Raw genomic sequence first — 13,401 nt, 5'->3', positions numbered from 1 at the left:
GATCTGAATAGAATTTAATATACCTATGATACACGCATGATCAAATATGAAATATGCAACAAATATCAAATAATGAAAATTAATTGTTACCAGAACTGTTGCATTTTAGGAATGTGGCAGTAGCATAAATGAGGCAGCCGGAATCTTGAACAATGAACAAGTCGATACCACAGTGAAAGGACAAAAATAAAACAATAAATTCCATGTTTGCCAGCACACACCACAATATTTCCATGAAAAGTATCCCATTTATTAAGGTTCACCAATTTGTCTTTTCACCCTATGATTCAGTTCCACTCTAGAAATGCATGGGCACGTCCTTAGCTCTTGCTACACGCCTCCACCAGGCCCTTTGGGTGCAATTGAATAATGAACAACATTGGATGACACCACCATCTGGAATCAGCTTTTACAACCATCTCAAATAATTTAACATCACAAAAATCTATTTCACAACACAAAGGTCATGATTTTCATTTCATTGTATTACTCAGCAATACGGGCTGTGCTTTCACGTATTGCTGAATTTCGTCTTTTCTTGGCTTGCAATCGGCAGACTCATTCCTATAAAGAAGACTCGTCCTAAGACTCAGCAGTGACAATAAAAGTGTCTCGACCAGCCAGCTGGGAAGGATTGTTACATTTTATTAGAGGAGCAGGGGAGAGCGAAATGGCCGCATCTCATCACTAATTATGCCTCTACGAAGAAAAGCTAAATAAATTCTCCCAAAGGACAATACTTCAATTAAACATTGTAAGTGGGTTAACTGTGGCACTATCAAGCAGACGCTGGCAGACCAATATACGATGCAGTACCCGACAACAGTTACCAAATTTCCTGCTGGCCCTCAGGTAATTCGCATTCTCCCAAATTCCCAGCTGTCAGCCTGGAGCTGAAAGCGACTTGTAGAATGTTTTTCCTCCAGACTGCTACTGGCGAAACAAATAATTAATGTGAGCATGGTATTAATAATGATAGCTGTAGAATGGTTAAACCCACAAGGTCAAGGGACCTAAAGACCCTCAAAAGGGATTAAATACATCTCATTTACTGTTTCTGCATACAGCTGGCGTCACTATAGACTAAGAAGCAGCCAATTGTCCAGCGCTGTATTGATCTAGCAGCACGTGATTATTGCCAATACTATCTCACTTGGTTTTTTGGCAAATCTTCCAGAAGCTAACCTATACCTCCGTTTGTGTATAGTATTTTGTAGGAATCCATCTCTCCCCTCCCTAAACAATCTCCCTCCATTCCCTTCCTCATCCAAAGTTATTATATTAAAATTATGTGCAAAAACAACAACAAGGTTTTTACTCTGTGATTGATAAAACTTCATTTCATGGGACGGCAGCAGTTTGACTCAGCAAAACACCAACGGGGGACATGGAAGGAAAGGCAAACCAGAAACCAGCCATCGGATTAGGCAAACTCTATAAACCACTCCAGTTCTGACAAACCTCGGATAACTTCAGCGCTACAGTAACCGTGCGCCGTACGGACATTACAGACTGATTTTTTTCAGCAGTTGTGGTTGGATGAAGGAACCACTGCACCACTTGAGGTATTTCCTCGCATATGCATGAACCCTGTTGCTATGAACTGATCAATATAGCAACTGTCTAGGTAATAAGTTATCCTATTATTTCTTGACTTTTTTTTGTGTTCCTGCTGACTGCAGCTGCATTTCAAAGTCATCTCACACACGCCAAGCAGAGGTGCATAATTTGGATACAATTCTGCATCAGAATATCGAGATCATCATTACAGGATGTTGCAAAACAGCACTGCTGTCAAGCCCCAAGGGGATTGTTGGTGCCAGTGTTCCTCTTCTGTGCGTGAATTACAAAGTGCATGTTAAAGTAAGCAATATCGCAAAAATCCTTATCACAACATAATACGTAACCACCGAGAGTCGCTACAATAAAAGACACATTTATCGCCTTCATCCCAAAACCGCACAAAGCAGTCAGACTGATCTCTAAGATTTGCAATGACACGGACACACACACAAAAAGATGGGTATGCCTTTATATCGGCTGACACAGCTCTCAGATGAAAGGGAGTTGCAATCATGGCAAAGAAGTGTGACTGGAATATCTCACATTTAACAAAATGCACAAAACACACATTATACTGAGACCTACTTGTGCACTGATGATAAAGCAGTGATTTTATAAGCATGCTGCTTTCGTTTCTGTCATATTTAGCTTCCCGTTTCCTGCTTTACAAAAGCTCCACCACACCCTTCTCAGCTACAACATACAGCCCCCCCCCTCAAATACCGACTGAAGGACTCGCATAAAATACTCCGGATAACACCGCAAGCGCAGTTCCCTGAGAAGAGATCTCCCATGTAATTTCATTTCTTCTTAAAACATGAGAAAACATTAAATCGAAAATGTGGACCCTTATTATATATGAATGAGAGAACACTGACACAAATATTCCCTAAGCTAGCACATGCATTAAACACATACTGAAACTGAAGCAGCCCGCCTAAATTCTATGTGAGACTTCATTGAATTCGGCCCAGTTTCAACAGTTTCTGAGGAGATATGGCCAGGCTATTCCCCAAATAGATTGACAACCCCTTATAGGTGCTGAAATCCAACCAGGAAATGTACGAACCAAATCACCAACACGCCACAGAACGAGATGTGAGAAATCTATGCAAACGTCTGTTTTAAGTACAACATGCAAAATCTCCCAACGCTAATGATGTCATGCCAGCAGTCAAAATAAAAGCATATTTCACTTACCGTAGAAAGCACCGAGGGCTGCCAGTAAATATTAAATCACCTGGGCGTCATCCAGATTGAAGTCATTAGTGATCTAAGAGGTAACGTTTCTCCCAAAGGTCAGCTGGACCCCCGTGGCTATGTGACGGGCTGGTCCTTCCATGTCAACATGGCGTATCGATGCTCAGTGAAAAGGTTATCACAAGTTTAAAGGACAACTTCTTAAAAAAAATAAACACAGAAATTGGATGTGTTGATAGAAATTTGATCTGTGAATTTAGGGTCATGACAGCATTTCTAGCACAGGCTGTTTTAGTCCGGCCAGCACATCACTGCACACTCTTCACTGACCACTGAATTCATGTAGGGGGCGGGGGGACACCAGAAACCTCAATAATGTGTTTAATGTTAAATGCTGCTTTTATTTGTATTGAAAAAATAAACCAACTCACAAATGTTAGAGAAACCCAATTACGGAAGTTAAAATAGCAACCCTCAAATCAGAAATGCAGATGGTACGGGAGGTACAATATACCCTATATAAATATATATCCATGGTACAAGGTTGTAAGTTTGCAAAGGTTAAAGCTCCTTTTATCTTTAAGAGGTTTAGTTTCACTAACCAAGCACCGTTACCTGGAATGAATACCAACAACAATTTAATACACTCTGCAGAATGAGGAAGAAAAAAAAGATACAATATTTTTTATTAGGATAAAGCAGGCACACAAATACAAGTCACATGTGCACTATTAAATCAGCTCTCAAATACAAAACGTCCACAGCAAAGTAGTTTGAAATCACTCAAGATTCAAATCCAAACTACAAAACAGCAAGAAACAAACCGAGGAGAAATGCATGAAAAAAAAAAAGAATTCACCCGACCAGTAACCACACATACCCATCCTGCTATAGTCTAAGCATGTCAACGAACAAGCTTACGATCCAGCCCCAGGATCAACACAGCAGGATTTCAAAGCCTTGCTGTGCACCAATATACAGCATCATACTATGTAAGGCCCTGAAAAAAAAATCAAACTAATATCCCACAGTTATCTAAAGTATAAAAATCGTAATCTTTACTTTTTAATGCTCCAAAAACCTCAAATGCTTTTCTAGTTTCCCATAAATGTCCAGGGCATCAAATTTTGATTAGTGTTTAATCTCAAGCAAAAGGAATCCAAACAATAGGAATTCTTAGTCAGCAAAATGCCCTTCTCTCTTGCCCCATAAAGTACGGAGTGAAAAGACATTTAGTTCTCAATTTGGACACAATCTCAGATAACGGAAGTGTTTGGTCTCATCGACAGTAAATAAAGCTCGTCAGCTTCAGATCTGGATCTGTGTGGCATGACACAGGAAACAGTTATACAGTCAAACGTAAGGCTGGAAAGAATCATTTATCACCTTTGGTTTGCTGCATTATGGGAACAATAAAAAAAAATTACAAATAAAAAATGAACTTGAGATGGTTAAATTTAAGAAGGTGCGGCATTTACCAGTCCAAATGCTAAAGGAGGCATAATATAGTCAGTTGAAACGTATACTAAGTGTTCATAGTGGCATAACAATAAATGTATAACATGATAATAATGTAGGCACCCACAGAAGTATAATCACTTTGGCTCTTAAAAGCTGAACCATAACCATGTTTAAAGTTAGCCCAGCTCATCCAAATGAACTTTACTTATTGCTCAAGTTAAAACAAGACAGTTGAAAGATTGCATAATTGATATTTGCAGTCGAGAAGGTATGTAGCCAGTAATCTCAATTTAGAGTAGAAAATACCAGAGTACGCTTAGTATTACAGTAAGTCTAGTGAGAATAAAAAAAACAATCAATCAAAAGCCTTTTGGAATTTGTTTTTAGAATATCTGCAAAAGCCACTCCCTTCCCTCTCAAACAGGCAAAGCTAACGTACAACATGCTTTTCGTCCAGTTGATTTCCCTCTTATTTGCGACAGTTGCTACTTCAGACTAGAGCTAATGTGAACTTGTGGTATAGAAACGAGGCAGCGTACAAATACAAAATGGGTCAAAGAGGCATCGTCAATGTAGATGTGGAAGAAAAATGATAAATCCTTTTCTTTTAGAGTAAATCGCAAGCTCTATCTATATATTAATTGGTCGATATTTAGCGCCCTTTTCAATCAAAACCTAGATGCTATCCATGGCTTTGAACTCACTCAAAGCCTGCACGGGGTTGATGTGCTTCTTCTGAGAGGATCTCTTGACCCTGTTTGTTTGGCCATCATCTTGCTTCTCCCTCTTCACCAGAGGCTTCTTCTCTGGAGCTTTCATCCTCCAGGAGATGGCCGGCATGTTGAGCGACTCCATGCCTTTGCTCTTTTGGTATTTTGTAGATGCAACATATGAAGCCTTGACGGTTGACACAACAGTGTTCATCAGGTTCTTTGCAGCCTGAATCAGAGACATGGCGCTGTCCAACTACGTAAATGGAGACAGGAGAGAGAACACCAGATATTTAGATTAGTGTGCAAATGTTACAATAAATATCAGTTACTTTACTCTCTTTCTGAGTTTCTGAGTTGCTAGTTTTCTTCAAAAAAAGTGAGACTCAAGTATTTTCCAAAGAATAATTAAATTACCTTTCAGAGTTCGTCTGGGAGACTAATGTGAGAGTTTTGTAAATATGTAAAAAGGACCCAGTAATTTAGGGTCCACAATTGAATAGTTCCAGACATGCTCATTTCAGCTCCACATTAATGAGGGATGAATTAATTACTTCCGCCAATCAGCGACTAACTAATTTTACTGGTGACTCATTGGTTAATGAATGCTTTAAAAGGGTCTGTAAATTTTGCTCTTGCAATGTTGTCTTAAGTAGACAAAGTAGTGCAATACTTGAGGAATATTAGTTTTTCTTGCACAGGCATTTCTGGAATCCTTTTATCATATACAAAATAGAAGCAGCACATTCAATTGATGAGAAAGATTCATAAAATAATCACAACCGATTACGGTTGTCAGAAATCTTAGTATTATTAATGCATTCTATTGACCTAATTAGCTTTTGGTAATTAGAGGTTCCGTGTGGAGACTTCAATGTACAAAAATGCAATTCTGTTTGCATTAATATCTTACTTTAGCACGCTGCCATTTAATACCACGTATCAGCTGCTCTGCTACATTGAAGTTACTGTGGGCCCTTTGATGAATGTTGTAAATAGTACATGGGTCCAAATTTAAAATGGCATCAAACTCACCCCAGAGACGACGAGCTCTCCGCCAAGATTTTGCACCTCAGCTTTGACTTTGCTGCAGATGTTGAGCTGGTGGCAGTACAGGGCAATGCGCTGCAAGTAGGCGAGCAGGTCCTGCTTACAGGTCGAGTCTGGGCACTACAAGGGAGAAAAACAAGTGTCAGGTTAACTAATGTGCACATCGGCATGTATGTGAGCAGTTCTAATACCAGCGCAGGATGAACGATTCATCAATTGTTGACACTTCACTCATTTGCTGCCACTTAGTGAATATTGAACAAAGAATATTTATGTGATTTTGCAGATGCGATGATGTTACACTTTATCAAGATGAGTAAGTAGCAGAATGGCAGGTACGGTATACTCTTAGAGTATGCAATTAGAGTCAAAATAACAAATGCACTCCCACAACCTGGGAGACTGGTAACTCATCTTCAGAGGGTTACGAAGGACGAAGTCACACAAATTGACATTTCTATTAAGAGGCCAACTTGGCTGTCTATCTACTTTAAGGTGATCATGATCTTGTGAAGTCTTTCTGGTAACACACTTCCTCGAGCATTTCCAAAGGAGCCCTGTTAGTAGATAAGGTATGCTTTACAATTAATTTGCAATGACTAGCTCAAGAATGCATTGCCTTTCCAAAGCCAATAGTTCCCACTTCATGATATGCAAAATTGAACATGAACATTTATTCGTGGATATTCAAGAAATATTAGAAACAAGTCGTAGCGTCTAGCTGAGGCGTCAGCGTCACCTCTCAAGCATTGCTTATGACTCACTGGAGGTGTGTGATGGTACCTGCAGAGACCCTGTGTGTCCCTGCATTTTTGTCTTATAATCTTGCTGCATTGGGCATCAGCCAATAACAATGCAGAGGGTTAAACTACAGGCTAGAAACTTAACCAAGGAGGACTTGTGCTCCATCTCTCTCCTCTGCTGCCTGTGGCATGGATTGAATTCACACAAAATTCAGAAATACGGCATCTTCCTGAGGGGTTCTTCCAAAGTCTGTACTTGTGCGTTAAAGACAGACTTGATTGAAACATTGAGAAAATTGTATGTTCCTTACATTTTCCTAACTCCTGCTCTTTTAAAGTGGAGAATCATTTACACGTGACCCACGATTTGTATCCGCTGCAACAAGGAATGGGTTCTTCTTTGGTCCTTGACCCACACTTTAACAAACAAGTATTTTTTTTTCCGGTCACCGCTTCTTTTGTCGGTTTGACAAAAATAAGTCTTCCATAGCAGAGGTAACAGTCAGTCAATAATCTGGATTTTATCAAATCGATCACGTCAAGCACACAAATAGGCTTGTGTAATTCAAATCAAATCTCACAATATCTAAAATGTATTAAAAGGAGGTTCAAAATTGAGTTCAATTATGTTGAGGAAATAACTCCAATTCCATGTGGGAAGAGCAAAACAGTGTTAACAGTAGTGTAAGCAGTCAGCAAGAACACACACACAAAAATAGACTGACAACTTCCAGAAATCCAAGACATTATCATAACACCCCACTTGAAAATTGCAAATCCATCTAATTTAGAAGTGGACAATATTTATTAAATATTTAATTACCTTGATTACCAGTTTACTACTAAAGCTGCCCGTCTGCATAGAAATGTTCCTTATAGTGGTTCGTCAATTGAGAGATATAAAGACCCTGAGGAAGTTCTGATGGTAGATTTCAGTGTCTGCAACAGCAACAATGAACAGGACATGGCTAGAATGGATCGGTTACACACAATCAGAGGCTGCAGCTTTTCACATCAGCAGATTCACGATTCACCAGAGAGCAAGCCAGGAGAAAATGCTGGTTAAAACAATAATGTTTGCCAGTGCGTGGCTGTCTGAAAGAATAATTTGGCAGCTGTTGATTTTATGTAGCTGGAAAAAGAACAGAGGGAAGTAATACCAATATTTTAATTGACGGGCTCTCTGCAGGACATTGCTGGGGAGTTCAGAAGAATAAAACACCAGCGTGTTTGTGTAGACAAAATAAAAATGGGTGTAAGCAAAGAAAAAAAAAAACAAGAGTGGATTCACTCAATGTCACTAAAGCTGTTATAAAGAACTAATGCACAAAGTAAAGAAATATTGTTTCTTTTTTTTTAAACAAGCAAATCCTTTTTGGCTGGTGACAGATCGGGACTCTTAATTATATTCACTCACCAGAATTTGGAGATTGTTGCATACAGCACATTTGTGCTCATTCATACACAACAGCCATCAGATCGGTAACAAAACAAGGACACGTCCGTCCACTGTAATTAAAGAAACCCTTCTCATGTAGATGTAAGACGACAAAACTAAAAGGTAAGAAAAAATAAACTTTCATTATTTAGAGCCTCACAGATGTCCTGTGACAATTAAAATGACAGTTCTACACCGTCTAACTCCAGATTAATAGAAAGATGGGTCAAGAAGAGAGGATGGTAATGTAAGAGGTGACATTCTATTAAAGAATGGCATGCAAGGGGAGACGAGTGATACACTGAAGGGGATAATCACATAGCAGAGGAGTATATAAATGACTGAAAGGATGGAGAAAATAGGGGAGGGAGGGAGTTAAGAGAAAAATAAGTAGTTGGAAAAAAGGCACTGATGAAGAGTGAGCCAGAGGGGGGACAGTATGGAGGAGTACATAAGGGGGAGAACCCAACTGGGGTCTGTACACAGACAGGAGGATTCAACTGTAGCTGGGATGGTGTGTGTGTGTACACACACCCTGTAAGCAAAGACCTGAGATGAGGCTGAATGCAGCAGCCATGCTAATGAGGTCTTGGGGATGTATTCAGACGTCTGAGAGCAGGGCACTGTGAAAGCATCACTTGTGTTCATACTCTCAGCTGCTGGCTTCACTTAGGAAGCACTCAGGACATTCTGAGACTGGTCTGACTGTAACAAGAATAAGTTGTATAAAGTTGAGACAAAAAGAATGTGTACTGCAAACAGTGTGACCTGATGTTTCAGTGACTTAATCATGTGTGACTGACTATAAGGCAGTGCTTCTCAATTATTTTCTGTCGCGCCCCCCCCCGAAAAAGAAAACACTCTTGTATCCTTACATACAAAGAAATATGAAAAAGAAAGAAATATAGATTAACTTACAACAAATAATAACTTTATTACAATTTTTTTTAGTCTGCAACCGAAAATAAGGAAGTCATGTCTTTCTTCTTCTCCCACCGTAGATTGTTTACAACCGCTCTTCTTCTGCTAATACTCCCTACGCGCACTGACAATCAGGGCACCACTGCCAACTACTGGAGTGGATGTGCAATTACACTTTACTCTCGTAAGGCAAAAAAAACATTTTCTCCGCGGTCACAGGCGCCCCCCCTGACATCGCACCGCGCCCCCCTAGGGGGGCGCGCCCCACCATTTGAGAATCACTGCTATAAGGGAAAGTGTTGCCCTTTCCTCCGGAGTGATGCAATCGTCTATTGCGATTTCAACCACTGGAATCTAGAATTTTTTTTTTTTTATATATATATATCTTGCCCTGAATAATGCTGTAAACATTTGATGTATTTTCACGTGCTGTGTGGTTCAGTTGTGGACTGTGACAGTTGACCTTGCTTGGTCAGCTCCTATTGAGAAATGGCTGAACAGGAAACAAGGCGCCGAAGACTTCATCACATTGTTACGGATATTGCTGTATTTGATATTATGACAGTTGTACGACAGCAGTGAAATGTGCTGTAGGAGTAGCAGGGGAGTTTAGTGTAGAGGTGGGATTGCACCAGGGATCAGCTCTGAGCCCCTTTTTGTTTGCCATGGTGATGAATAGACTAACAAATGAGATGAGACAGGAAGCCCCATTGGAATGTAGTATAGAATATAGTGTAGTCTACAATAGAATGAGACCACCACCCCCCTCAAAAACTGAACTTTTCTTCCTGTGGTAATTAAATTATGCAACACATCATTGTAAGCTTCTATTGCCTTTTAAATATATATTGATATTATAGTATTCTATTTCTATTAATGCACTATATGCATACTGTCAATTTCATATTTATGATTTCGTTGAGTGGAGCAATGTTGCCGATAGAATTTCCCTCCGGGATTATTCTGATTCCATATTCACACACACACACACACACACCACACTTTTACTCGAAAAATATTTTTTAACTTGACAGTTCATGGCCCACAAAGTAAAGAATGGACACTACGTAATAAGAATGACAGAGCCTGATGTAAAACAAAGGTATTTTGCCATGCTACGTGTTGGGATTTGTCCAAGATATGAATGAGGATCAGGAAGGTCACGTCCCATCATGGGAAGAGGCAAAACTCCTGTACTACTGCTGCCCAGCACTGACATTTCAAGACACATCACCCAGAGGAAAAGGCAATTTCCAGTACTCACCAACATCACCGAATTCTAATATGCTGCAAAGTTATGGGGGAGTGTCATAGGGCAGTGGATACAACACAGTTTTCTGATATACTTTGTTTATTAGTCACTTCCTACTATTCAGAAACATAAAAAAATTGTTTCTGAAACTATACCGGCTAGACTGATTTACACTATAAACTATCCCATATAACATGAACAGCACAATTTGTTCTCCTGCCACAGTTAAGACAAACTCAAGAAAACATAAAGTTAGTTTAGACAAGCTTCACCGTGGTGAGGCGACTGGAGCTTTATTGCTCAAAAGAGAAGGTCACAAACAAACAAATCAAAACCTTACACCCAAATGCAACATCTTAGATCAGTCTGCCCGACTCACAATGTGGCTTTACTGCTCTGACATATGAAACATTTATCAAGGGTAAAAATAAAGAAGAATAAATCAATCCAATCGTTTGTGTATCTGTAAATAATCTGAAAAAAGGACCTTCAGGATGAGGAGCCAAGAACATTATTCTGCCATTACACAAAAAAGACTCCTATGGGAGTTGCACAGATGCAGAGATATAAGTTACAATGAGCTGAATCCATTAGTTAAAACCGTGACTGACATACATAGGGTAGTTTAAGAACATACCAAAAACAAAGCACAGGGACCATTCTATATTTCAGGTGGAAACTGAAATAGAAGGTGAGCTGGAAATGTACATTATACAAGTTTTCTTTTCATCCTCATCAACAGTGGAAAAAAACAATACGACAGGACGTTGGTTACCTCCTGCACCCCTCAAAATAGAGGCGACATAAAAACAACAGCAGCACAGAAACAGTAGCATGCTACCATGGAAATGGTGAATAAAATCTTATTTAAAATCCCGATTAGCTTCAAACATTTAAAATACACCTGGGGAGAAGATAATTACAGGCATACATCCACAGGGGAAAATTTACCTCTCGTCCCAAAACACCTCAGTTGATATGAGACTCAAGCAGCCCCTGACTGGGGAATGAACCCAGCACTTAAAAACAATGTACTAAGATACTTAAAACATAAGTGAAGAAGAGGGCAAGTCGTAAACTACACATACTCAACTAAAAAAAGTCAAAAACGCCATCATTAATGAGGCTCTGCAGAGTTGAGGTAGTTTTAACTACAATCCCCATGCTGAAATTAGTGCCTCTCTCTCCATGCAAGCAGCAGACACACCCGCCATTCATTTAATGCCCTTAGCCCCGTGATAGGCATCACATGAATACACTAGTGTTTATTGTTAGAGTTCTAGAACATATTCCAACAAAATATTGCCATAATCATATCTAAAATGTGAATAAAATAAGACTTCAAACCACTGACAGCAGGAAACGGCACAATATTCCTGAAACCTCTTGATAATGTTGAGTGCATTGGCATTTCACATGCAGTCTTGTTAATGGGCCTTACCGTTAATGCGCTGGAGATTAGATTTTGCCCGTCTGTTGCCGATTTTGTTACTCTTCATAACTAAATATATGTCTGCCATAGACAACACCATCAATCAAGATCACTTCCAAACTGAGCCATGCTAGCCAGATTTCTTGTCCTTATTGCATCTGGTAAAGAGATTATCCACATTTGTGTGGGGCAAATTTAATCACACTGGCACTCGGGAGTGTTAATCTGACATTGAAGCAGACAGGAAGTTTTAGTATGACAGGAGAAAATCAAGCTGGGAGCAAGCCAAAGTGACAGCCTAAAAAGGTAGCCACAGGGACCAATTAAATGGCCTTCATAAATGTTTAATGTTAAGGCTCCACATTTCACTTTAGGATTTGTGAGCAAAAGTATCATGGCTGCTACAGCACAGGTAAGTTACAAATACTTTTTGACATTTACATTTTCATTTTACTTTCTTTTGAGTTGCTTAAAACCCCATTATTACAAAATGTCAAGATTTGTAGAAAACTAATTATTAAAATACCATTGTTAATTTAATTGGAACGATCGGTAAGGCATGAGTTAATAAATCTTAGACATGTTACAGAATAGTATTACAATAAAATCTAGAATATCAAAATGCACAACTACATCACATTGTAAATATATGTATGACGTTTGGTGATGACAACCTTCCAAACCCACATATAAAAATACATTTTCATTGGAAACACCAACAATTCAGATTCATTTATATTTTGATATATTTCATGTAGAAAGATATTTATCTGTGGTAACATCTTCCACTGTGCAGTCATTCCTTCTATTCACATTGTTTTAGGTGCTCCTGTGTATTCGGTATCAATTTTTGCCACCAGGCCTAAAAAGATCATCCCTCAAGAGCAGATGTGGCCTTTGTCATCAGCTGTCCGCCACATACGATGCAGTTTTGGGTTCTCATCTCAAAAAGCTCAAATCTCGTTTGCATGACTGCGAGGAGCAAACGACACGAATAACTTTCAGATGACTTCAACCTCCCCTGGGTGGGGGTCTACAACTCATAAGAGAAACTTATATATGACTGGGTTTCAATGATGAAAGCTGACTTCATTCAATGCACAGTTCTTATCATCAACTATATTTATTAATGTAGAAATGAAATATGTCCTGAGATGTTTATCATACTGCAGAAATGTTGCGCCCTTTCTCGAAACAATACAAATGGTTGTTTCCGTATTCCATGGGGTCTCCACCCCCAAAAAATGTCAAAACAGAGTACTGAATTCTCAAGGGTAAATGCCTCGAAAAACAATTACGTAGAAGATGGCATACTTTCTAAACCAAAAAACAAGGTGAGATTCCTTTAGTTGGCTCAGGTCTGACCCTTGAACTGCTGAGCTGAGAATTTGTGGACTCTCTGGGTGACTCTGCTTCTCCACCACTGCAGGATAATTTACAGTCCGCCTGCTGTAAAACGTCTAGTTCCAGAGCTCGGATTAGACGGCGACCAGAACAGAGACCTGGTATCAGCAAAAATCGGAACTGATTGAATGCAAATTTAATATGATGGTATGTATGTCAGTATAGATCCCGAGAATAAAACTTCACACACACACACACACACACGGGTACTTGTTTGTACGTACTTA

The 13,401-nt window shown here is 39.4% G+C and overlaps 1 protein-coding gene across 1 annotated transcript in view; it reads right to left on the bottom strand.

Moving 5' to 3' along the window:
- Positions 1-3,432: 3,432 nt before the first annotated feature.
- Positions 3,433-13,401, bottom strand: part of ctnna1 (catenin (cadherin-associated protein), alpha 1) — a 45,077-nt gene continuing 35,108 nt past the window's right edge. Inside the window, exons 16-17 of the mRNA XM_068740881.1 lie at positions 5,970-6,104; positions 3,433-5,190 (exon numbers count right to left, since the gene is read on the bottom strand). Of these exons, the coding sequence (XP_068596982.1) occupies positions 4,900-5,190; positions 5,970-6,104 (426 nt within the window). The 3' untranslated portion in view covers positions 3,433-4,899. The remainder of the gene's footprint in view (positions 5,191-5,969; positions 6,105-13,401) is intronic.

The sequence above is a fragment of the Brachionichthys hirsutus genome, chromosome 6 (assembly GCF_040956055.1).
Source record: "Brachionichthys hirsutus isolate HB-005 chromosome 6, CSIRO-AGI_Bhir_v1, whole genome shotgun sequence".
In the NCBI taxonomy this organism is placed as follows: Eukaryota; Metazoa; Chordata; class Actinopteri; order Lophiiformes; family Brachionichthyidae; genus Brachionichthys; species Brachionichthys hirsutus.
The sequence above is the reverse complement of the archived record's forward strand: the minus strand, read 5'-3'. Positions and strand labels throughout refer to the sequence as shown.